At 45.3% G+C, this 25,365-nt stretch overlaps 2 protein-coding genes across 2 annotated transcripts in view; both read right to left on the minus strand.

The window, feature by feature from the left end:
• Positions 1–10,435, minus strand: part of LOC133775914 (glutathione S-transferase omega-2) — a 28,039-nt gene extending 17,604 nt beyond the window's left edge. Inside the window, exons 1-3 of the mRNA XM_062214473.1 lie at positions 10,352–10,435; positions 1,877–1,991; positions 1,518–1,626 (exon numbers count right to left, since the gene is read on the minus strand). Of these exons, the coding sequence (XP_062070457.1) occupies positions 1,518–1,626; positions 1,877–1,910 (143 nt within the window). The 5' untranslated portion in view covers positions 1,911–1,991; positions 10,352–10,435. The remainder of the gene's footprint in view (positions 1–1,517; positions 1,627–1,876; positions 1,992–10,351) is intronic.
• Positions 10,436–11,755: 1,320 nt separating this feature from the next.
• On the minus strand, positions 11,756–22,509 carry GSTO1 (glutathione S-transferase omega 1). The gene is made up of 6 exons (XM_062214172.1): positions 22,402–22,509; positions 22,161–22,269; positions 18,804–19,026; positions 16,044–16,142; positions 12,554–12,660; positions 11,756–11,985 (listed from the first exon to the last, which is right to left on the minus strand). Exons 1-6 carry the CDS (start codon positions 22,433–22,435, stop codon positions 11,832–11,834), a joined length of 726 nt encoding a protein of 241 aa, XP_062070156.1. The 5' UTR covers positions 22,436–22,509; the 3' UTR covers positions 11,756–11,831.
• Between the last annotated feature and the right edge of the window lie 2,856 nt (positions 22,510–25,365).

Below are 25,365 nucleotides of genomic sequence, written 5' to 3' on the forward strand. Positions count from 1 at the left end.
ATTTGGCTTAGCTCCAGCCATTGTAGTCATTTGGGGAGTGAACAAGTAGATGGAATTCTTTTCTCTCTTGTTTCTCCTTCTCACTGTCTGCAACTCTGCCTCTCAAATAAATCAATAAAATCTTTAAAAACAGAAAGATTAATGGAAACAAATGGGTACATTCTTTGCTCAGCCTAGGAGATTTTCCTTGAACCCCAAAGCAGTGGTTCTCAACCAGGGGTGGATTTTTCTCTTCTCTCCAAGGAACATGCGGCAATGTCTGGAGACTTTTTTTTTTTTTTTTTTTTTGGTAACCACGATTACATGGGGAGAGGGGAGGAAGGCTCTGCTGCCATCTAAGGGGGTGGAGGTGAGGCCAGGGATGTTGCTGAATACAAGGGATCTTCGAAAAGTTCAGGGAAAATACATGTGATGGAAAATATCTGCATGGATTTCAAAAATATTTTGTATCAAAATAAACTTTACCTTTTAATTCCATTTTCCATGAACTTTATGAGTTCCTATCATACCCAACAATGCACTGGATAGCCCCCCTTCCTTCTCCCTAACTAAGATTTATCTGGCCCAAAATGCCAAGGTTGAAAAAAATCATGCCCTAAAGCAATATTTACATTGGTTTCTAGGCTGCCGATTTGTCACCAAATGATCAAAACATAAAGTTACTGTTTACCCTTGGGGGGGAAAAAAAAAGATGACCTTAGGGCCAATGAGATTTGAGCAAAAGAGAAGCATCTGGAAATGGATGCTAAGTACACTTAAAAAGGCAGAACTCCACAATGTTGCTATTTTGATCTCTGTATCTGATGTGGATCTGAAACTCTGAAGCCGCCCTGACAATGAACTCTCCAAGTCAGAGGTCAAAGGGCATGGAGTGGCACAGCCTCACCCTTTCCCTCAGAGCTCAGCCACATAATGCAGTCCACCTGCCAGCAGAGTTGCTTGGCCGTCCTAATGCAGATTTGCAGGAGCCAGTCCTGCAAAATTCCTTCTGCAAGGGTACCTACCCATTTTTTCAGGTCTGTTAGAGCCTTCAGGCACTTCGTGACAGCAGCTCCATCTCTCTCTCTGTTTGGAATGACTTGTTCATTCAGTCAACAAATATTTTTTGAGCACCTACAATATGCCAGGCTTTCTCCTAGCCTGTGGATAAGTAGGGCAAAGGCCCTACCCAACAAGAACGCACATATTTGGTAGTGCGAGAGTAATGCGTGGGGGAAAGATGGATGAACAACTCAGAAATGCTGGATGCAGCAAATGTAATGACAGAAGAGAACAAAGTTGACCTGAGGACCTCGGGCCTCCAAGAAGCAGCTGGGGAGGCCTCAGTAGCCTTGGCGCTTGCTGAACAAACCTTAGAGGAGAGAACCAGGTCATAAGCTCGCACCTGCGTTGTGTGAAAAAGTTTCCCGCATGGACACAACTCTGGAGAGAGATTTGCTTTCAGGGGGCCTCCAAAACCCCTACCCAGGGCGTGCTCACCGTTCCGAACTAGCCCCAGCCTGGAAACTGTTTCTCACCTGATGCCTTTGGCCTTGAGGACGAGGCGTGTTCTATGCGAGTAGGGACAGAACCTCATGCTGTAGATGCGGATCAGGCCCTCAGGGACCGGCCCTGGAGGGCAGCTTCCTGCAGCGCATGGGGTGAGGCGCAGGGAAACAGAGGCCGGTTAGTCGGGTGGGGAGAGGAGCCCCCTCCACGTCCTGGGATGCCAGGGGTTGGGAAGAGGGGGCAGGCGCTGTGTGAGCTCCGCCTCCCGAGTCTCAGGGAGGAGACCTGCACGAGGCTTTCCTGCATGGGAGCCCTTGCGCCCCCTCCGTGCCCAGCAGGCGGTAGGTCCCTGCTCCAGAGTGAAGTCTCCAGGGTCGGGAGCACTTACCTTTCCCCAGGGTTCTGGTCGCATCCTTAGACATGGCCCCCAGGCGTCTGCACAGCACTCGGCGCTCACAGTAGCCGCCGCAGGATCCGGGATCCGCTGCGCTCTGGCGCCCCTTCTGTCCCAAATACAATGTATGACCGACTGGCTGGGAAGCGGGGAGGTGATCTGGGGCAGCATCTAGGACAACTTGACCCCCGGGGAACGTGGCCCCAGTTTTGGATGCCCAATAGGAGGGGTGGACACAAAGACAACCCAAAATTGGACATGTGGCCCCAAGAATCCAGGAAGAATGGGGAAAACTCCAACATTGCATTTAGGGGACCATAATGATGGATGAGGTTAATGCTGTCTCCTTCCCTTCCAAGCCCTCCCTCTTGCATCACAAATAAGACAGTCGTTCACAACCTGTGTATGAGAATAGATTTTTGCTTTTGCTTTTCAAAGCAATCCAACCATTTTCATGCAATAGCACATAGGGAGGGAAAAGTTACTGGTGTTGAGAACTTGATCCCTGATTCAAGGAGTGAGTATTGCCTTCAATTTTGTGGCCTATAAACACCTCACTTGCCTCACTCTAGCCCTGGCCCACTTCATGAGGTTTTACACAAGCTCTGCAAAACTGGTGGTGAATAAGAACCAGAGATCAGGGGGCTACGATTGATTTGTGAGTTTTTCCCCACATCCCAGTCTAAATTTCTGAGACAACCATGGTTGTTCAGGACACAGTGCCACTACCTCAATGATACAGGACCACGTGCACAGCTCCTCTGTCTACTAGAAGTCAAGGAGGTAGCTGGCCTTGGCCCTGACACTGATAAGCTGAGTTTCTGATTTTCAACAGGAGGAAAAAGAATTCCTTTAACTTTCCAGAGTGAGCTGTTGTGGGAATTTCTTGTGCATCCATTTTATGATACTGACAGGTCGCAAAGGGAGGAAAAGTACCATGTGTCCTGTTCACAGTGATTAAAGAATTTCCATGGGCTTCCTTATTTGATTCCTGCTCAGCTAAGCAGTTACTATTATTCCTATTTTGCAAAATGGAAAACAGCTTCAGAAAAAAGAAATTATTTGCCCCAATTTTCTAGCTAGTAAGCTCAAAGAACTTTTAAAGTCCAAAGACGAACTCACAGTCTTAGCCTCCAAAGCTGGTCTAAGAGTGTGGACAGGAAACAATTTTAGGTCCATGAAAGGACAGCATGCAATGCTGCTCACCAAATGTTAGCTGATTCTAAATATATTTTATTAAAACAATAGAACCTAGTCATGAGGTTTATGCATGGGCAGCTTCCGGCCTTTTGAATTCCAACATATCCAGAATGCTGATTCATACTGTGAACATCTTTCCCCTTTCCGAAAAGAATGAAAAACCTTTAGAGGGGCTGGCGCTGTGGCACAGCGGGTTAAAGCCCTGGCCTGAAGTGCCGGCATCCCATATGGGCGCTGGTTCTAGTCCTGGCTGCTCCCCTTCCAATCCAGCTCTCTGCTATGGCAAAGCAGTGGGAAGATGGAAAAGCAGTGGAAGATGGCCCAAGTCCTTAGGCCCCTGCACCCACATGGGAGACCCGGAAGAAGCTCCTGGCTCCTGGCTTTGGATCAGTGCAGCTCCAGCCGTTGCAGCTATCAGGGGAGTAGACCAGCAGATGGAAGACCTCTCTCTCTGTCTCTACCTCTCTCTGTAACTCTTTCAAATAAATAAAAAATAAATCTTAAAAAATAATAATTTTTTTAAAAAAGAAAAACCTTTAGAAAGTGACTGATCTACATTTTTTTTCTAAATCTTTCTGTGATTTCATGAGAAATAAGCTTAGATAATAACATGGCATATGTTGTTGCATTCTAATTAATGAATGCCAGAAATGTTTCCACAAATGTTCTCTGAAAAAAAAAATACAGATGTCAGCAAAAAATCTTAAGTTAGAAAATACAAATTGATGGGGCTAGTGCTGTGGCATAGTGGGTAAAGCCACCGCCTGAAGTGCTGACACACCATATGGGTGCCAGTTCAAGACCTGGCTGCTCCACTTCTGATCCATCTCTCTGCTATGGCCTAGGAAAGCAGTTGAAGATGACCCAAGTCCTTGGACCCCTGCATCCACATGAGAGACCTGGAAAGAGCTTCTGGCTCCTGGCTTCAGACTGGCACAACTCCGGCCGTTGCAGCCAACTGGGGAGTGAACCAGCAGATGGAAGACCCCTCTCTCCCTCTCTCTCTCTCTCTCTCTCTGCCTCTTCTTCTCTCTCTTTGTAACTTTGACTTTCAAATAAATAAATAAATCTTTTAAAAAATTTAAAAAAATAAACTCCTTAGAAAATACAAATTGATTTCTGATCCCTTTTCATTTCTGGAGATAATAGAATAAATGGAGATAATAGAATAAACACTATTCTAGAGCTAATTTAGTTCAGGAAGGACAAAGTGGGTGTTAGAACAGAAGCCAGGGTCATAATCATGTCATGTTAGAAGTCCTGGTGGGTAAGGATATGATTCTGAGCAGAAAAATATATCCCTCCCACCAAGAAAACAGAGTTCAGGTAGCTGAAAAAAAAAATACACACAGATTCTAAAAGTTAGATCATAAAAGCAATGCAGAGATCTACAAATGAAATTATTGCTAAAATATACTTGGTACGTTATATGCATTAACCCATTTAGTCCTTAAAATGGTCCTATAAATATTCCATTATTATCTCATTTTAAAAAATGACTAAATTGAGGCTAACAAGGTTAAACATCTGTCAAAAATGTTCATATTAAGCATTAAAGTGAACATATAGATAGGATTAAGTGTTAAAGTGATCATATAGATAGGATCAAATGTCTGGTAATAGTAATAGAATTAAAAAGGAGAGAATGTTCATACATGGGAAGCAGTCCACACAGCATTCTTATAGAATGACAATTGCTGTAAGTAATACTCTGACCTCAGAATCAGCCCTTTAGGCTTCCTGTTCTAGCTGAAAGGACTGTGAGAGCATTTCAGGCATGGAAAGCCAAGACATTGTGGCAAAAAATGTTCTACATGAACTATCTCTGTGAGACCCCAGCAGAAAGAAGTGGACATCAAAGAAGGATGTATTTTTCTGTAAAAGGAGAGAATTTGCACTCTGCTTATGGCCTTGTCTAAATATTGACAGAGTTTGTGGATTCAAAAGGCTTCCATAAGACGTGGCAGCTCATGTCAAGAGCCTTAAGTGGTCTCTGACATCATACAAAAGAGTGTTAATTGAGGCCGGTGCGTGGCTCACTTGGATAATCCTCTGCCTGCGGCACCGGCACCCCAGGTTCTAGTCCTGGTTGGGGCACCGGGTACTAGTCCTGGTTGCTCCTCTTCCAGTCCAGCTCTCTGCTGTGGCCTGGGAAGGCAGTGGAGGATGATCCAAGTGCTTGGGCCCCTGCACCCGCATGGCAGACCGGGAGAAAGCACCCAGCTCCTGGCTTCAGATTGGCACAGCGCCGGCCATAGCGGCCATTTGGGGAGTGAACCAACGGAAGGAAGACCTTTCTCTCTGTCTCTCTCTGTCTCTCTCTCATTGTCTAACTCTGCCTGTCAAAAAAAAAAAAAGTGATAATTGTTAAATTAACAACAGGAGTCACTGTGCACTAACTCCCCATGCATGACCTCTGTCCTCAATGAGTTACGAGAGTTAACTGTAAAACTAGTTCTCAAACAGTTTGTGTGTGTGCATGTGTGTGCAAATTGTTGAAACCTTTACTTAGCATAGAGTTGGTCTTCTGTGTACAAAGTTAACTGAAAATGACTTTTACTGGAGAATGGGACTGGCAAGGGGAGGGAGGAGGAGGAGGAAGGATGGGAGTATGGGTGGGAAGGTGGGTATGGTGGGAAAAATAACTATATTCCTAAAGTTGTATTTATGAAATTTGTATTCCTTAAAAAATAAATAAATAAATGTAAAAAAAAAGCCTCACAACTAGTAGGTAGAAAAGGGGGGATTAGGAACCCTGAAAGGGAGGCTCCAAGGGCAATACCCTCAACCAGTACCTTAGTCTATACCAGACACAGTGGACTCAGATGCCAGCAAAATTATTTCTAGATAGTAAATATTTTAGGTCTTTTGGGCCATCTGGTCTCAGCTACTCAATCCTACCCTCATGAAGTAAAAATGGCCATAGATAATATATAAATGAATAGATGTGGCTCCATTCCAATGAAACTTCATATGTGGATGCTGAATTTGCATTTCATATATTTTTAATAACCTTTACTGCTACAGTAGTTTTAGGTTCATATGAAAATTAAGACGATACAGAAATTTCCCATATATCCTTGCCCACCCCACCCATGCATAGCCTCTCCCACTATCAACATCCCTACCAGAGTGCTATACTTATTGCAATGGATGAAACTATATTTACATGTTCACCTAAAATCCACTGTTTACAGTAGGCCTCCCTTGGTGAATTTCACATAATTTTCACACCATAAATTATGATTCCTATTCTTTTTAGCCATTAAAAATGTAAAAAATATTCTTAGTTCTTGGACTATACAAAGATCAGCAGTTATGGGCCAGTGCTGTGGTATAGGTGGGTTAAGCCTTCACCTACGATATCAGCATCCTATATGGGTGCCAGTTCAAGTCCCAGCTGCTCCACTTCCCATCCAGCTCCCCATTGATGGCCTGAAAAAGCAGTAGAAAATGGCCCAAGTGCTTGGCTCCTGCACCCAAATGGGAGATCCAAAAGAAGCTCCTGGCTCCTGGCTTTGGAATGGCCCAGCTCTAGGTGTTGCGGCCATTTGGGGAATGAGGCAGTGTATGGACGATATCTCTCTCTCTCTCTCTCTCCCCCTATGCTTCTGCCTCTCTGAAACTCTGCCTTTCAAATAAATCATCTTTTTTTAAAAAAAAAAAATCAGCAGTTGGCTGGATTAACCCAATTGTCTTAGGTTGCTCAACTTTGGCCTCTATTACAATGACTTTACAGCAGCCCAACAGGGAATTCCACTGTAAATTAGAAAGTTCTACTATCCCAGAAGAGGACACATTGCCAAGTTTTTTTTTTTTTTCTCCTCATCTCCATCTTTTAAAGGAAACCAATTCTGAGAGTTGGAAAATACTTATTAAAAGTATGTACTGGGGTTCTTCAAAATGCTTACAGAAAACGCATGTTATAAAAAAACTTGTGCAAAACATGCATGCACCAAATACACTTTTAATTCCATTTTCCATGTATGTGGGACGTCAACTTCCTAAATGCAAGTCTATGCGATGTAGTCAGGAGAGAAAAGATCAGGGGGCTGAAAACTGTTCTTTCCCTGAAGGGAAGCAACAGAGCATTGAGATGCTCAAACCAGACTCTGGAGCCAGAAGGGGTGACCTGAGACCTGGCTTTGGCACTTAGGCAAGCTATGTAACCTCTTTGACTTTCCCCTTCCTCACCTGTAAAAAGAGAACGTGAACAGCACCATAGGTTTGCTCAGAGTATGGAATGACAGGGTGCAGGGCATCATCAGTGTGAGAGCTCAGTGTACTTCAAAAGCAATGACAAACACGAGTGAATAAGAACACATGCTTAACAGCATAGTGCATTAGTTTCGTATCCATAAAGAGAAAACGCACAGCAATTCAGCTTTGCCAAACAGGTTAGAATTAAAATGCAACCCACGGTACTTACTGGGCCAGTTTAACACCAATCAAATGGGATGAAAGCTACATTTCAGTAATGTGCTTCTAATCTTACCACTGAACACCACAGCTTCCCTAGAAAGATTTTAATTATAACGTTTCAGCTAATTCCCACTTCCTTTTTAAAACCCAAGAGGTACCTCTGTGAAATCTCCTTATAGACTTTCCTTCGGTTATTTTTTCATGTTTATTCCTCTAATACTAACGCAAGTACAAAATAAGATGTAATAAGGCCATATTAAACCCACTCTGAATTGGTTTCCGGCCATCTGAAATATAATCAGTTGTTTGGAAATGGGGCGACCTTTGGTGAGGGGTAATTAACGACTTAAGCCTTCTAGGAAAGAATGCCACCCCGAAACAATTTTTTCACTCTATTTGTTTTTTTTTTTTTTTGGACAGTGAAAGAGACAGAGAGAAAGGTCTTCTTTTGCCGGTGGTTCACCCTCCAATGGCTGCTGCGGCCGGCGCGCTACAGCCGGCGCACCGTGCTGATCCAAAGGCAGGAGCCAGGTGCTTCTCCTGGTCTCCCATGGGGTGCAGGACTCAAGCACTTAGGCCATCCTCCACTGCACTCCCTGGCCACAGCAGAGAGCTGGCCTGGAAGAGGGGCAACCGGGATAGAATCCGGCGCCCCGACCGGGACTAGAACCCGGTGTGCTGGCGCCTCAAGGCGGAGGATTAGCCTACTGAGCCACGGCACCGGCCTTTTCACTCTATTTACATCAGTCTGTTTTGAGAAGAAGAAATGGGATTTACATTTTGCAATTTTTCAAAACTTTTTTGTCATGCCAGTTTGTAATAGTGGCAGAAACTAGAGAACATTCCTCTTAATATTTTATTTCATGTGACAGGAAGAGAGAGAGAGAGCAAGAGTGAGAATAAGAGAGAGCATGCACCTCTCATTTTCTGGCTGAGTCCCCAGATATCCACAATGGCCCTAGGCCAGGCCAAAGCCAGGAACCAACAGCAGGGAACTCAATCCAGGTCATCCACAGGAGTGGCAGGGATCCAGGGTCTGCATTAGCAGGAAACCAGAGTCAGGAACCAGAGTTGGGTATCAGATCCGACACTCCAATAAGAAACACAGGCATCCCTAACCACTAAGCCAAACGCTGGCCTCTTCTTAATATTCTGGAAGGCTAATCTACATGGTAGATTAGATTACTGGATATTCTACTTTCATTCACTAAGTGCAAAGAGAGAGAGAAGAGAGGGAAGACTCCACCCTCAAAAGTAACTGTATTCAGGACCTGTTTCTAGGAAGTGAGGATCACAGGGAATGCTGTGTTCTAAGGAAGATGTCTTTGGAACAGAGCCAGAGAGATTACTAAAGCTGTCAGTAGAGGAACTTCATCTGCCCACCAGTGAAAGCCGCATCAAAGGAGATGTTCTTTTTAAGTACTTGATTTTGCATTCCTGGCCCCATTTCCCTTTACAACTTGAAGAATCAGAGAAAAAAAACGATACATTTGAATAAACAAAGGAGAATTTTCAAGACTCTGAACTCAGTAAAGTATTTGTAAAATCAAAGAGAACACACTGAGCGTAGAAAAGGAACATCAACACCCCCTCTTAAATTCCAGGCAAAGGGACCCGGAGTGTGGTATAGTAGGATAAGCCACCAGCTCCAGGCCCAGCTGCTGACTTCTGATCTGGCTCCCAGCTAATGCACCTAGGAAAGCAGCAGCAGTTGGCCCACCCACCCACGTGGGATACTCAGCTGGTGTTCCAGGCTCCTGGCTTCTGTCTGGCTCAGCCCCAGCTGACAACCAGCAGAGATGGAAGATTTTCTCTCTCTTCCTTTATCTCTGTAACTCTGCCTTTCAAGTAAATATTTAAAAAAAAAAAAAAAAAATCTCAGGCAAAACAGGAGTGTGGTCCAAACAGTGCACACAGTTGTCTCTTGGTATCCTAGGGCAACTGGTTCTAGGACTCCCAAGGATACCAAATTCTTCAGCTACTCAAAACTCGTATACAAAATGGTGTAATATTTGCATATGACCTACACATATTTTCACATATACTTTAAATCATCTCTAGATTACTTCTAACACATACTATAATGTAAATGCCATGAGTAAGTCTGCATGTTTAGGACAGGCGCCATTCTGTTTTTTCAAATATGATCGCTCCCAGGTTGTCTGAATCACAGGACATAGGACCTGCCCCCACGGAGTGCGGATTTAGTATTCTCTCCTGGCCCAACGGCTAAGTGCCAAGTTATTGAGGAAAAGGAGGCTTGGGCTGAGTTCAGGTTGGACTTGAAGCCCCTGTTTGGCCTTAACCAGCTGGGTGACCCTGGGCAAATGACAATTTTCTAGGTCCTGGATTCTTATCCGTAATCCAGAGCTTACAATGTCAATACATTTCATAGTTTGGGAGGTTTTACTTGGACACCGGATGAATTGTGTTTAATGTTCAGCACGGGTCTGTTACCCAGCAAGCATTCAACCTTAGCTATCACTAGTTTTATTATTATTTAAGGTTTGCTCAGCCCTCAGGACTCCCGGGCGTTCAATGCCCTGACACGTGCTGGAGCATAACTAGTGGCGGCCCTTGCACTGGGCTGGTATTCGCCTATCTCCGGACAAATCACACAAGAAAGAACCACTTCAGTGGCTGACATCCGGCTTAAAAGCCTGTTCGTTTTTCCTAGATTATTGTCCCGGTACTTTTTTTTTTTTAATATTAAATTATTTGATGAATATTAAGTGCTAGGCAAAATTAAACTCTGGCAATCCTATTCCGGGCCCGGAAAGTCCCCAAACCAGAATTGACCTCAAACCCCTCTTCCCGTCAAATACAACGCAGGCCGGACCGACCCACCCGGTGGCAGTGAAAGGAGAGACGCCCCCGGGAGACCTCCGGGTGCCCGACCGACCGAACCGGATGGAGAGCAGCGGCGGCAGCTTGGGGAGGCGGGGCCCAGGCGGGGCACGCCCCTTCCTACGCGATCCCTACCGGCCAACTAGCCGCGGCGCCCGTCGCGGCAGCCAATCCTCGAAGCTTTTGGATGTGTCAGACAAGCCGTGCGGAGCTGAGCCAATAGACGGCCGCGTTACGTGTTCCCGCCGAGATGTGTGGCTGGCGCGGGAGGGAGCGGATTATTGTTGTTGGCTTCAGTGCTTTGGCTCGCCGCTCCGCTTCCGACTGAAAATGCGCCGGGAGCCACCGTCCGGGCCAGCGGACGGAGGCAGAGATGGGCCCGCCAGCAGGCCGAGCGTTGGCGGCAGCCGACGGGGGCAGCAGGAGGCCGTTTGTGAAGTCAACCGGTTTCCGGCTGCCTCAGGGTGCCGCCCTCATCGCCTGCATCACTACGGGGCGGGGGTCTCACCTAGCAGACCCCGCGGCCCACCCAGACTCGCTGACTCTGAAGTGCAGCGGTGAGACACAGGTGGCTGTTAGGCACCGCAAAGTTTGAGAATCGATGATTCAGAAGTTTTCCTCACTGGAAGCTTGACAATAAGTACAGAAAAAGCAGACTGTTACAGGGGGCAGGGGATCGACAGCCCCCTAATTCTGAGGTTAAGACCAGTGCCCTGGGCATGCTCTCCAGATCTTTCTGGGGCATCTTGAGGCCTCTCTGCCTCAGGACCTTGGCTGCATCGTCTGTGGAAGGAAGGGATGGTCCCGGACCCACCTTCTCAAGATTAAAATTAAACAGAAGCCCAGTGGGCTGTGGAGTTGTATGGCAGATGGCATTATTGCGTCTCGGGGATAGAAACTCTTGCTTGTCCAGCCTGTATGCCGACTTGACTGATGGGGCCCTGACTAATTATATACATGGGCCGCCTCCTGTGTGGCCAGCATGGGATTTGGAAGGAACGATGTGGAGGAGCTGGAGCCTAGAGACCACCCAGAGACGGAGCTTCCAGCTGATGTGCCTCTGGCCTGAGGTGGTAACAACGGGAATGAGAAGGAGGGAAGTTAAGTTGATGGTGGAAAAAATGAGGCATTGAAAGTTTCGCAATTCAGAAACCGTGAGACAAGACCCTTGAGAAGGCATCTCTTGACATGCCAACAGGTGTCTAGGTGGAAATGTCCTGGGAGAGGTTAGAAATCCAGACTGAACTTCAGAGTAGATGGTTTGGGGGGCTTCAACATAGACTGTGAAGAAAGCGTCAGTCATTTGAGCATCTGCAAGAAAAGGCAGGCTTGGAGGAGACACCACAGTTAGGCCATGTCAGGTCCGTCAGAGAAGACAAACCAATGAAAGGTGAGCACACTTGGTAAAATAAAAGCGTATTATTCTTTTATTAGTCAAGGGAAGCATCAGCTACAGCTCTGTTGCTGCCTCCTGCCTCCTTCAGAGCCCATAGTCGCAGGCCTCATGGCTGTTCTTTAAGTACAGTTCTAAGAAATGGCGCTGGTGATTCACGTTAAGAAGGAGTGCTGCTGCTGTGGGATCTTTCTTCATGGCTGCCATCCAGAGCTTGATTTTGGGGGTGTGGTCCAGACAACTGCAGGAGGAGGAGAGAATCAAAGGTGTGAGCTAAGTTAACTAAGAAAGCCATCATAGTCTCCCATATATCATCATATCACTGAAGTGCTGATGTGTTTCCCCCAACCTTTTAAAGAATTTAACAGTAGTTCCTTAAAATGCATGTGATTATATACTATTAGATTTGAAAGATATTGTGGAGGTCTTTGTTTTACAGGAAAAGAAACTGAGACTTCAGGTGAAGTGACTTGCTCAGCTAGCATGAGAACTTGACCAAGCTGAGAGACTGATAAATTTTTTTTAAAGAGAACTTGACACCAAGAATGTTATATATTAATTAATCTACTGCCACCTTGTAAACAGAAGTAACCCTGAGTAGCTCTAAGAAGTGGGAGTAAACTAGGATGGCTGCCAAATTCCAGGAATTTGGGAAGTAGTGTGGGAATGCTACTGCTAACTGGGAGGTAGCATTGGTCATACAAACCTGCAACAACAACCGTATAAAAATGTGCATCCTTAGGGGTTTTTAAATATACACAATTCCAACTTTCATCCTAAATTATGCACAAAATATTCAAATATCTTACTCGGTTAACTCCAGTCCTTCTAGCCGTTCAAACCAGGGCCAGATGAGGTAATCAGTCATAGAGACAGAATTGCCACCAAAGAAGGTTGTCTTGTTGTTAGCCAGAATCTGAACATTAAACAGAACAAGAGTACTTAGTTATGCTTCTGGTAAAATTCATCATCAGAGACGATGAAGGCAAATGAAGTACAGCAGGTGAGAGCAGTGGCTTTTACCCTGACATAGACAATTTGAGTTTCTGTTTGATCAAAAAGCTTGAACAGTTTTAGAATCTTTTGGTCTGGGATGAAGCAAAACAATCAGCAAAATGGAGCTGGCAAATGGCGAACATAAAACAAGCCACAGGGTACAAGGCCTTTTAATTCAAAGGACTAGTGTTCAGAATATACAAAGAATTCCTGGGAATCAGTAAGAAAGCAGGCAAACATCCTGTGAGAAAAATGAGCAAAACTTGAACTTCACAAAAGAGCACATCTTAATGGCCAATAATCATTTGAAAAGGTGTTAAACTTCATTAGTCGGGGCCAGCCCGTGGCTCACTTGGTTAATCCGTTAATCCTCCACCTGCAGCGCCAGCATCCCATATGGGCACCGGTTCTAGTCCCGGTTACTCCTCTTCCAGTCCAGCTCTCTGCTGTGGCCCAGGAGGGCAGTGGAGGATGGCCCAGGTGCTTGGGCCCTGCACCCGCATGGGAGACCAGGAAGAAGCACCTGGCTCCTGGCTTCGGATCGGCGCAGTGCCAGCCATGGCAGCCATTTGGGGAGTGAACCAACAGAGGGAAGACCTTTCTCTCTCTCTCTCTCTCTCTCTCTCACTGTCTATAACTCTACCTGTCAAATTAAAAAAAAAAAAAAAAACTTCATTAGTCACCAGGGAAATGCAAATTAAAACCACAATGCATACCACTGCACATCCAACAGAATGACTAACTGGACAAGATGAAGTTAGTGAGGTATGGAGCCCCTGCTGGTAGGAGTATGAATAGGTCCAAGCATGTTTTCCCAGAATGCTAAGGTTGACTAAGAGTGTGCTCTATAACCCAGCAATTCCACTTGGAAGTGTGACAAGTACACTCCAGCACTATTTGTAGTATCCCACATGTGGAAATGCATATTGTCTGTCAGAAGTAAGCTGGATCAATAGTCATACTCTGGAACACTATCAAGGTTAGGAAGGAACTACCTACAACATAGATGAACTTCATAAACCTAATGCTGAATGAAGAAAGCCAGATCCAAAAGTCCTTATATATTACTCTACTTGTATAAAATAGAAAAATGGCAATAATCTGTTTCTTGATATGGATGCTGGTCCCATGGCTATGTTTGCATTGGGAAAATTCTTTAAGCTTTACTTTTATGCTTTGGATAATTCATTGCAGGCAATTTTTCATTTAAAAATATATTCAAGATATGCTAGTAATAGATGATTATTATGCAGATAACAGTTATTTGAAAACCACACATAAGTTGTATCACCACCAACTTTAAGGTGAATTGGCATTTTAGATTTGCTAAAAGGGGAAACAGAATATTATCTGACTAATTAAACTTACACCAAACCAATTTTCCTTCTATAAACAACCGCCACAGTTTTTCTCAGGGCTCATAAAACATTCTGCTTTGTAGATTGGTTGTTTGTAACTACTTATTTGTCTTGTGTCTACTGCTAAGCTGTAATCATCTGAAGAATATGACCTATGTCTTTCCAGCTCTCATACTGCCCAGCAGAAAAATATAAATTTCACAACTGATTCAAATAAATTACTATTAAAGAAATCAAGGCAGTAATGAAAAAAATCTACTCCATCTGCTCCTGTAAAAGACACCAGACTTAAATGTTTTACAGAAATAGCCAGTCTCTATTAAATGGTATCAGATACTAGATAAATAGGGAAAAATACCCAATCCATTCGAGAGGTTAGCATATCCTTGGTACCAAATCCAAATAAAAATATAATAACAGAAAAGTATGGGGCAATCTCATTTATGAACGCATTCAAAAATCTCTCAACAATGAATTAATTGTACAATATATATGAAAATCCATTGAGAACAAGAAGGGTTTATTTCAATAATTCCTCAATGGTTCAATACCAAAAAATATATCACTCTGTTCACCAGACTAAAGGAGAAAAGTTCTGTGAACATTCAATATATATAACAGATTCAGAAAAAAAATTCAATAGAATTAAACATCCATTCACAACTTCTTTAAAAATTAGAAAATGAGCAATAAAAAAGCAAACTTTGTGCTTACTGATAAAATGTTAGGATGCATCCCTACTAAAGAGCAACTCTGCCTTACCTCAGCAGAAACCTCAGGCTGAGTGTGGGTGAAATGTTCCAAGGCTTAAAAGCTCAAATGAACAGCTCCCCACAAAAGGAGGTAAATGCATCTGGACTTCCCCAGGGGGCTGTATGATCCATGGCAATGTGTTTGTGGTAGGAAATGTTTGTTTTGTAACAAGTGGAAGAAAAACGGATTATAGCTATGTCCTGATTACAGTTAGGTTAGATTATTTTTGTTTTCAATATATGGACAAGGACAGGAAATAAGCACAAAAAAATAGAAACATGCAGCAAATTGTGGAAACATACAATATTTCCTTTTTTCCTTGTTATTTTAATGCCAGTGGAACAAAATATTTTAGAAGAGATCCCACAGCGAAAGTATTGTTCAGAGGACAGGACAGACGTTTGGGGCGGCAATTAAGACAGTGCTTTGGATGCACAGCCTATCAGAGGGCCTGGTTCACATCCCTGCTCCACTGCAGCTTCCAGCTTCCCGAAAATGCACACTCTGGGAGGCAGCACTGATGGCCCAAGTCCCTGACACCCACATGGAGACTTCCACTGAGTTCCTGGCTTTGGCCTGGCTCAGCCTCAGATGTGGGCCTTTGGAGAATGAAGTGGATGGGATCTCGCTCTCCCCTCTCTCTCTCTCTCTCTCTGCCTTTTTCTATCTTTCAAGTAAATATGTAAATACATAAATATATTTTAAAAGTGTTTTTAGTTTGTTTCTTAAGTAGAATTGCTTATAGCAGTCTGTTATAAACTAAAATTTTACTTGATATTATTTATTTTCTTTCTTTGAAAAAGAGAAATGGATAGAGAAAGATCTTCTATCAGCTGGTTCACTCTCCAAATGCCTGCACCAGTTGGGATAAGGCTGGGTCAAGCTGAAACCAGGAGCCAGGAACTCAATCCAGGTCTCCCAGGATGGTGGGCAGGAACACAAGTACTTAAGCCACTACCTGCTGCCTCGCAGGATGTACATCAGCATTAAGTTGGAATCAGAAGTGGAGCTGTCACTCAAACCCAGGTACTCTGATATAGGGTGCTGGCATCCAGTGTCTTAACCATTGTGTATTTGGCACTATTTCTAGTTGCCAAAGAAGTGACTTGGGAGATGGGAGTATGAAGAAAAGAATAGAAGGTAAAGTAGATAGAGAGTATTATTTATGCTAATAGCCAGGAGAAATGATTACCTCCTCTAGTTTGCTGAATTCTTTGCGCAAGTTTTCTTTTAGGCCAGAGCAGTCTTCAGTTTTGTGCTTTCTAATGTAGCTTGATGACAAAGGTGGTATCTAGATAGAAAATAACATCATAGTTTATCTATAAATTACATTATAAATTTATGAGGCTAAGTATATCATCCACTCCACATAAAAACATACCATTCTCATAGTCCTGGCTTACATCAAGGGTGCCCCCAAGTCCCTGTGTTCCTGGAGGCTATGAGCTGAGTTTAGACAGTTTTGTGGCCTAAGATCTTGCACTGGTTGGGATTTTATGAGTTGCAAATAATAGAAGTCACTTTGCATTTATGAGACAAAATTAACTTACAAGGACGTGGAGCAGCTCATTGAATTGTTGGGAGGCTGAACAGATGAGGCTTGGAACTAGGATAGAACATTCCAAAATCACTCTGAAAACTGGCCTAATGGTCAGTGCCACTGCTACCCATGCCACAGTCTGTGTTGCTACCAGAAAGCAGACTCTGGTAACTACTAATGTCTCTACCACCAATGCCATTTCTATTCTGCAATTTAATACTGCAGCCAGCAGTGTTCCTGAAAGCTGGAAGCTCTGTTGCCACTCACCAGCAGAACTAATGACCCCCACCAAGCCCCTTTCCTCACACTGCTCATCCCTGTATTGGACTCCACCAGACATGTATCTTGGCTCCAGCTGAAAAGGGAGCTAAGGGAAAAGAATGTTTCAGATTTCTGGAGGACACTAGAAGACTATTCAAAAGGGACTGATTACCCAGAGTTGGCAGGCATAGTGGCAGCAGCTGCTCTCATGCTTGTGATGGAGATGTTTCTGTGTCTTAATACTTTGGTCTTTGATCTGATCTCACAAGAGTCAAGTCCACTCATCCCAGTCTAAAGAAACAGATGCTTGTAAAAAGCCAGAAGAATCACATGAAAGCCCATTAACATCAGGACAGCTTGCCCTCCTGGGATGTGATGGTTTGCAGGCAGCATTTCTGTGCACATTCCCACCTGGGCCTCCCTGGTCTTTCCTCTGCCTTTCTTAAATATCTGTTCCAGGTTGTTTTCCAACAACAGTCCTTTTGTAATGCTCTTAACTTCTGCCTCCCTAAAATTTATTTTCTTAATGTGGCATACAGCTCCAAAGCTTAACACCTTTACTATCTTAATTTTTATGTCTCATTTCCAAGTTCCAAGGAGAAGATGACTGGCCAGGTGTGGCAGAGCAGGAGGTGGTCTCATAAGTTATCTGAGACCCAAGGGCAGGACTGTGTAATGAGGCCCCCCTTTTCCTGAAAGTGAGCAGCATCTCTTACTTTTCATGCTCATTTTCTTTCTAGACAACATCGTGAATCTCTTGTTGCTAACTTTAGGCTCTCTAGCATTTGTAGATGCCCTATTTCCCTTCCATCAATGTTGATAGCAGCCATTGCCACTATTCACCTTGATCCTACTAAGCCAGAGTACTCCCTTCTCATTCCCCTCCCTTTCCAATGTCTCCTAAAACAGGATGTTCTAGAAGTCTCCCATCTTCTGGATATTTTTTAACCATTTCTGAGAAATATAGATATTCTTTTATATAGTGACCACCCAGGTCACAAGACATTTGCTGCTATTGGCATCTAAACACACATAAGTTAGTCATTTCTCTGTTAATATAATTTTTTTAGCTAATCCATATTGCTGCTACTTAAGATACAAACAGTTCTTCTACAGGAATGCTACTGAGTCAGCTGAGACTTGTTGTCAACACAGTGAGTGCTCACTGCTGGATACTGTGGCTGTGAGAATGACAGCTGAGACTGAGTAGGAACCATGCATCAGACTCTGCTCTGAGTCTTATAACAATACACATTTTTTTCTTAATCTGAGAGGCAGAGAAGGAGGGGAAGGCAATAGCTGGGGCTAGGCTGGGTCAAAAGTGGGAGGCAGTAACTCAACTCAGGTCTCCCACATGGCTGACAGGAACACAATCACTTGAGCCATTACCTGCTGCCTCCCAGGGGAGTGTTAGCTAGAAGCTAGAATTGGGAGCCAGAGCTAGGCATCAAACTCAGGCACTCCAATACATGGAACATGGATGTTTAACTGGTATCTTAACTGCCAGGCTAACCACCTACCCCTCTGGGCAAGCTATGTTAACAGATTCTTACCTTATGAGGTGGGAACAATGATTATACCTATTTTAAAATGATGAACTAAAGCACAGAGAAGTAAAGTAACAACCTGCTCAGAGTCCCACAACTAGATGGTTGGCAGAGCCAGTCACAGACCTAGACAGTGAACTAACAGTGATGAGAACACAGCCCTCACTCTCAAGGAGCTCGCATCCCCAAGGCAGCACACAGACAAGAAGGCAGGAGATTACACATACCTCCTACCTGGACCAGGAAAGGTTAGCACACATGGGGACAGAGACCTAGAGCCCTAACCAGCCCAGACAAGCAGCAGTGTCCAAGCAGGCTCACCAAAGATGATTGGATGTAACCAGGCAGAGTGAGGAGAGGGAAGAATTCTTGCAAGGGTTGCCAGAAAAGTTGCCATGTTTGGAAAGAGAGTCCAGTGTGGCTGGAATACAAATGGTTGGGAGAGTGGAGAGGGACAACCATGACTTGCAGGATACATCAAGCCAACATGAGCATCAAATCCTGTTTTGCTTTACTCTCCCGGTCACTGAACCATACATAGCAACACTGACTTAGCTAAAACCACATGGGTTTTTCAAATAGTTGAAATGTCTTATGCACACACCGTGGTGAACATCTCAAAGATAATCTTCTGACGAGCTTTCTCATAGGGGTCCTCTGGCCACAGCTTCTTCCCTGGATATGCTTCATCCAGGTACTCACAGGTGATGACAGATTCGTAGACCAGTTGCCCCTTACTGTTTTCCAGAACTGGCACCAGCCCAAGGGGATTCTTCTTAAAAAACCAGTCAGGCTTGTTCTTTAGGTTGATATTGATGATTTCATGACTGAAAGACACATAACAAGACTATGAAGAGAGTGAAACATATTTTGTACCTCTGGGTGAATTTTCACTGCTCCTGTCACCCACTTAGGTGAGCAGAATGCAGCTTTAAGAGTCAGTTCTGCCTTGATTCCTTCCACTCCAGGCTTTGGTTTTGTGAATTTGACTATTTCAGATGCTTCCTATAAGGGAAGTCATGCAGTGCGAGTCTTTCTGGGTCTGACAATTCACTTAGCATCATGTCCTCAAGCTCGAGCCATGTTGTCACATACTGCAGAATTTCCTCCTTTTTTAAAAAAATGGATTAGTATTCCATTATTTGTTTATACCATATTTTCTGTCTACCCACTGGATGAGAATTAACATGGTAAAATTCAATTCATTTTGCTCATTTGAACAGAAAAAGTCCCTGCTTTTCACAAGGAATCCCAAAAGTCAACTGCTAAATGTTCAGATTAAATCATCATGTGTTGATATGTTTCTCAAAGTATTACATGAGTAAATCACAAAATAAACCAAAAAGGAGGAAAAACAGGTCATGCCCAGGCTATACTATTCAGATTATAATTAGATTTTATATCTTACATAAAAGATTATAAAAGAACTAAGAGAATATAAAGGGTCTTGTGATTATGAAAGCCAGTTCTGTGTAGCTATCAATGCTGGGTAAGTGTTCAATTGAACAGAATGCTCAAAAGTAATCTACACCAGCCACAGAAATACCTAAAACAGCATTTGGCCTAAAGATTTAACTGTAACCCTCCACCCCACCCCCTCAACCCAGAAACAAAGGAATAGCCAATTCAAACATCATATATAACATGGATGTATGTGGTAAGGGACAGAGAGAGAGAGAAGGTCCATGTGCTGACAGAATACTGGACATTTCAATACCAGCAACTGCAAGAAAAACAAGGTTCCCTGCCAAATAATTACCAGGGTTTCTGAAGATTCATGCTGTGCAAAACAAAAAGTAGGTCCTGGGCTTCTGTGATAAAGAAGTCTGAGAACATTTCTGGTAGCCTGGCATTGTAAGCCAACAGGCAACACACCTGTCCCAGCAAGTTGGAAGATGAACATTGAAGAGAAAAATCATGCTTTGTTTGGTTATTTCATGTGATAAAAATCATCAAGTACTTCCCTAGTGAAAATCTCCTGGAGTTCTGACTTAAAACTGATCCATGAATGTAGTAGAGCTCTGTTGTTCACACACACTATTATGGAAAAACAATTTTTGATTTTCCTTTGGAAAAGCATCCCAGCAAATAAAGTCAGGTTGTTTCCAGAGGGATGCAAATAACCCAGGACCTTGTGCCCCAGAGTCCAGCTGGGTCCTGACCCTGGACCTTTCAAATCTAAGACAAGAAATGTCTTTTCACCCCAGTTGAATTAGATTTCAGTTGCAATCAGAGTTCCAACTAATAAAGCAAATATTACAGTTTTGTGTAAACATTAGTAAATAGTGGGATTTCATCCAAATGAGATGCAAATCTTAGTGAACCCATGACTAATCCAAAAATAACTTGTGTTTTTCTCAGAATGCATCCCACATTTCTTTTAGGGAAAGTAATTGTCTGCCTAACTCTACCCCAGAAAGACTACGATTAGTTTACAAAGACCCTGAGGACGGCCAGCGACGCGGCTCAATAGGCTAATCCTCCGCCTTGCGGCGCCGGCACACGGGGTTCTAGTCCCAGTCGGGGCACCGGATTCTGTCCCGGTTGTCCCTCTTCCAGGCCAGCTCTCTGCTGTGGCTCGGGAGTGCAGTGGAGGATGGCCCAAGTGCTTGGGCCCTGCACCCCATGGGAGACCAGGGTGAAGCACCTGGCTCCTGGCTTTGGATCAGCACAGCACACTGGCTGTGGTGGCCATTTGGGGGGTGAACCAAAGGAAAAGGAAGACCTTTCTCTCTGTCTCTCTCTCACTGTCTAACTCTGCCTGTCCAAAAAACAAAAACAGACAAACAAAAAAAACCTGAGGACACAGTTGAAAGATTCTTTAAGAATGGGGGAAGCAGGGAGGGAGGGCTATGCTTTAAACATCCACAGAGCCTTCCCACTTCAGGTATCTAATGTTTAAAAAGAATCCATGAGTCATTGGAAACGTATCAGAAACCTGCCCATTGCCTGTAGATAACCCATAGTTCAATAACTATACTAGTTCAAATAGTGTGTCTTAAACCAACAGCCTATGCTACAGGAGCATGTACAGTTGGGCTAACAAGGCCAGAAGGGCCATGGTCTGAACTCTGCCCTGTGATCAGTTACTGCCCAGGGAGGGACCATATAGGAAGGTTCTTCAAACTGTCGATGGGAAAAAAATGGACTTACAAGATGTTTATATCGGTGCAAAAACTTTTTGAAATCCATGCTTTTTTTTTTTCAGAATGTGCATTTTCATGAACGTTTAAAAAAAAAAAAAGACTTTCATTTATTTACTTAAGAGGTAGAGTTAGAGAGAGGGAGAGACAGAAAGAAAGGTCTTCCACCCATGGTTCACTCCCCAAATCACTGCAAGGGCCTGAGATGAGCCTATTCGAAGCCAGGAGCCGTCTCCCATGCGAGTGCAGGAGCCCAAGCATTTGAGCCATCTTCCACTGCTTTCCCAGGCCATAGCAGAGAGCAGGATTGGAAGAGGAGCAGCCAGGACACGAACAGGCGCCCAAAAGGGATTCTGGCGTCACAGGCAGAGGCTTAGCCCACTACGCCACAGCACCAGCCCCCATGAACATTTTAAAGATCCCGTGTCTTTGTGAATTTCAAACATTTTTACACCAAAAATAAACAGCTTTTAATTCCAGTTCCCACTAACTTCTGGAAGTACCATCATATTCAGAATAACAGAGAACAGAATAAGCAGGACAGGAATGGGGAAGCTCAGGCCGGTGGAAACCAAGGACCCTGGACCGGAGTCGGAAGCCAACGGCGCAGTCAGCTGCTGCAGGTGCTTCCCAGTGAGCCTAACAGTGCGCGACGGTGGCCGAGTCCTAGCGGTACCCGAGCCCCGGCTATCCTCGTCCAGGAGGGCACCCAGACTGGAGCAGCCCGAGACGCGCCCGACCTCCACCCCGCGGGGGAAGGGGTCTGTAACTTGCTAGGTCCCCACGCAGAGCCGGGAAGGCGGCTCCGGGGCTCTCACCGGATTCCCTTGGCCTTCAGGACCAGCCGCGTCCTCTCCGCAAACGGGCAGAACCTCATGCTGTAGAGGCGGATCACGCCCTCCGGGACAGGCCCTGGGGGCGAGCTTCCTGTGGGTCAGAGACAGAGTCGGTCACCGCGGGGCGAGCAGCGGGGACCCCCACCCCCCAGCCTCCCGGGCAGCTTGGCACCCGGACGGAGCAGCCTCGCTCGACTCAGGGAAGCACGGAGACAGGCCTTACCCTTCCCAAGGCTCTTGGTTGCGTCCCCGGACATCTTGGTAACCGGCAAGCTGAGCTCCCCAGGCCGCAGGCTCCGAGCTTCGCGGGCGCCGGAGTTTATAGGAGGTAGACCCCTCCCACTCTCCTCCCTCCTCCCCCTAACCCCTCCTGTTTACCCTGTCCCCTCCCTGTTTTCCCTTCCCCCGCTCTAAAGCGCGCGCCCGACTTGCCACCAGCTCTGCCCCACCGCGTTCCTAGGACCCCGGGCACTCGGAGCGCGGAAGCAAACGCGCGGACCCCGCGGGTGACGGCGACTCATCCGCTGCCTCCTTTTCGCCCCTTCTGCAGGAAGGAGCCCATAGAGACAAGCGTGACCCAGACACCCACCCGGATGCGCTGGGCCCAGGCCCGCCTTCCGCATTTTACGCATCCGCTTTTAAAACTTTACGGGTGGCTGTTGCACCAAAGTGTGCTGGCGCAGAGCCGCGGGCGCGGGGACACGCACCAGAGATAAAAATGCTCGGAAGCCACAACCTTCAACCCACCCCATCCCCGCCACTATCTCCGTCGTCCCTCTGCGCGGGGACCCCCAGCCCTGACCTCCGCACCAACCCCCTCACTCCAGGTTCCAGCCGCTGGGGCGCGCCGCGGGCCGCCCTGGCCGGGCAGCGGCCTTGGAGCTGGCGCCTTCCCGCTCGGCCCCAAGGCTTCCCAAGTTCAGGCCCGCGGCCGCGCTCCTGCCTCGCCGAAGGTTCCGGGACGCACTCTCCAAACGCTGCAGTGCTCCCGCTCGCTGTCGCCAGTGCTAGCTTGGGAGGGCCATTGTCCCTGCTGTCACCCAAGAGGACGCATCGTCTTCGTTTGATCCAAAGGAAAGAGCACAAACACGGATTTAACCCAAACTGACAGCCTTGCTTTCAGCGAGCTCCTAGTCTTTGGGTTCCCAGGGCGTCCAGGCAGGTGGGCTGAGTGGTGGATGGAAAAGGGTCTGGCGGCAGGGTGGGCTTGAACAGGGCCCTTGTGACTTGGGTGTCAATAAAAGAGGGGTTTTAGGGCTCCGTGATATAAATAAGGAAAACGGCTGCTCTGACTTCTTCGGCTGAACTTGAAGGCTGGTAACTTCTGTGCTGGTGGAGGGGCAGAGGGAGGAGGTACATGTTTTGATTCACTTTTAGGGAAGGGTCAGGAAGGAGGTTATGAGCTCCCTGCAGGTTCTGATGCTGGCTCCATGCCCGTAAAGTAGGTTAAACAGCATTCTGCCCTCTCGTGGTTCCAGAATCTGCAAGTCCACGGTGAAGGTGTCAGCAGAGCCACTTCCCCCTGAGGACCGTAAGGGGAACTGTGCCGCACGCGTCTGCTGTTTGAGTCACTCTTTGGTGTCCCCGGATGTGCAGGCAACACTTCGGCTTGCCTTCCTCCCAGGACTGGTGGGCTCTAGGGTATTCATTTCTTCACCCAAACCTCTCTTTGTCAAAAATCAGGATTCAGTCAAACCGGAAGAGGGCCACACTCCAGCATGACCCTGCTTAATTTAATTACACCTGCAACAACCCTATTTCCGAACAGGGTCTCGTTCTGAGGTGCTGAGGGTTAGGACATCAATGTGTGGGGTTTGAGCAGGCCCCAGTTTACCCATAACAGCCCCCTTTTAACCACATGCACATTGCTCAATTTGTGTTTCAGTTTGCTCATCTGGAAAATGGGGTAGCAAATACTCGATGCCTCCCTTATAGTCTTGGAGGAAGGATTAAATTAGTTAATATACCAAAAGCCCTCAGAACATTGCTCAGCATACAGTAGATGTTAAATAAGTGGTTTTTTTATTATTTCATATTTCTATTTAACTGCATAAGCAGCAAGTCATGAATGATATTTAATGAAAACATCAACCACAATTCTACTAAAACATGGCCCTTGATTAAATCCTAAAATCCACTTTTTAGGACTGTTAGCACATTATTGACTTCATGCAAATAACCTCAAAATTTACACTTGACCAAGCAAAACCTCTGATTAGCCAACGTGAAATTTTCACAAAGTGTAATTTTAGAACTTTTACTTGGCATCTGTTACCTGATTAGTGTGAGTAGCATAATGTTTTGTTGTGATTTGAAAGATCTAATTCATCAATAAGTAAAGCAAGAAAGTTATTTCCTCAAGTAAACTGAAAATATACTGTCCCAGTGAGCTATGTACTGTATTACAGCTAGGCATTATGATAGGTCATCTCCAGTCCTTTGTGGTTTTGTTGTGTTTAATAAGGTGGACATCTCAAAATACACTGCTGTTAGCCACAGCTAAAGGGCACAGTACTGACTATTTTTGCAGCTATAATTGTCAATAATTAACCTGTGGAAACAAATCCAAACTGGTTCTGCTGGTTGACGATTAAGAGGTAAAAGTCCTGGTAATAAGACATCATTTTTGGCTGGTGCCGCAGCTCACTAGATCCTCCGCCTGCGGCGCCTGCATCCCAGGTTCTAGTCCCGGTTGGGACGCCGGTTCTGTCCCGGTTGCTCCTCTTCCAGGCCAGCTCTCTGCTGTGGCCCTGGAGGGCAGTGGAGGAGGGCCCAAGTGCTTGGGCCCTGCACCCGCATAGGAGACCAGGAGGAAGCACCTGGCTCCTGGCTTTGAATCGGCGAGTGTGCCGGCTATAGCGGCCATTTGGGGAGTGAACCAACGGAAGGAAGACCTTTCTCTCTGTCTCTTTCTCTCACTGTCTAACTCTGCCTGTCAAAAAAAAAAAAATTTTTTTTTCTACCTTCTGAAAGTATCTGTATTCATCACCCACATACATCCACACGATATAACCTTCTTCTGTGATTTTTCAGGTTTCAGAAATGTAAGGACTAATCTTACACTTTCTAATATATAATACATTGATACTGATAAGGCGTTATTTTCATTTACTTTTTATTTATTTGAAAGGCTGATGGGCGCCAAAGATATAGAGACAGAGACAGATAGAGATAGAGATAGAGATAG

This window comes from Lepus europaeus, chromosome 17 (assembly GCF_033115175.1).
Source record: "Lepus europaeus isolate LE1 chromosome 17, mLepTim1.pri, whole genome shotgun sequence".
In the NCBI taxonomy this organism is placed as follows: Eukaryota; Metazoa; Chordata; class Mammalia; order Lagomorpha; family Leporidae; genus Lepus; species Lepus europaeus.

Coding starts and splice junctions, on each gene's coding strand:
- GSTO1 (XM_062214172.1), bottom strand. CDS start 22,435: ATGTCCGGGGACGCAACCAAGAGCCTTGGGAAGG. Junction 16,143..18,803: donor TCTTTGAGATGTTCACCACG/GTGTGTGCATAA, acceptor TTTTCTATCTAG/ATACCACCTTTGTCATCAAG. Junction 11,986..12,553: donor GAAGGACTGGAGTTAACCGA/GTAAGATATTTG, acceptor CTCCTCCTGCAG/TTGTCTGGACCACACCCCCA.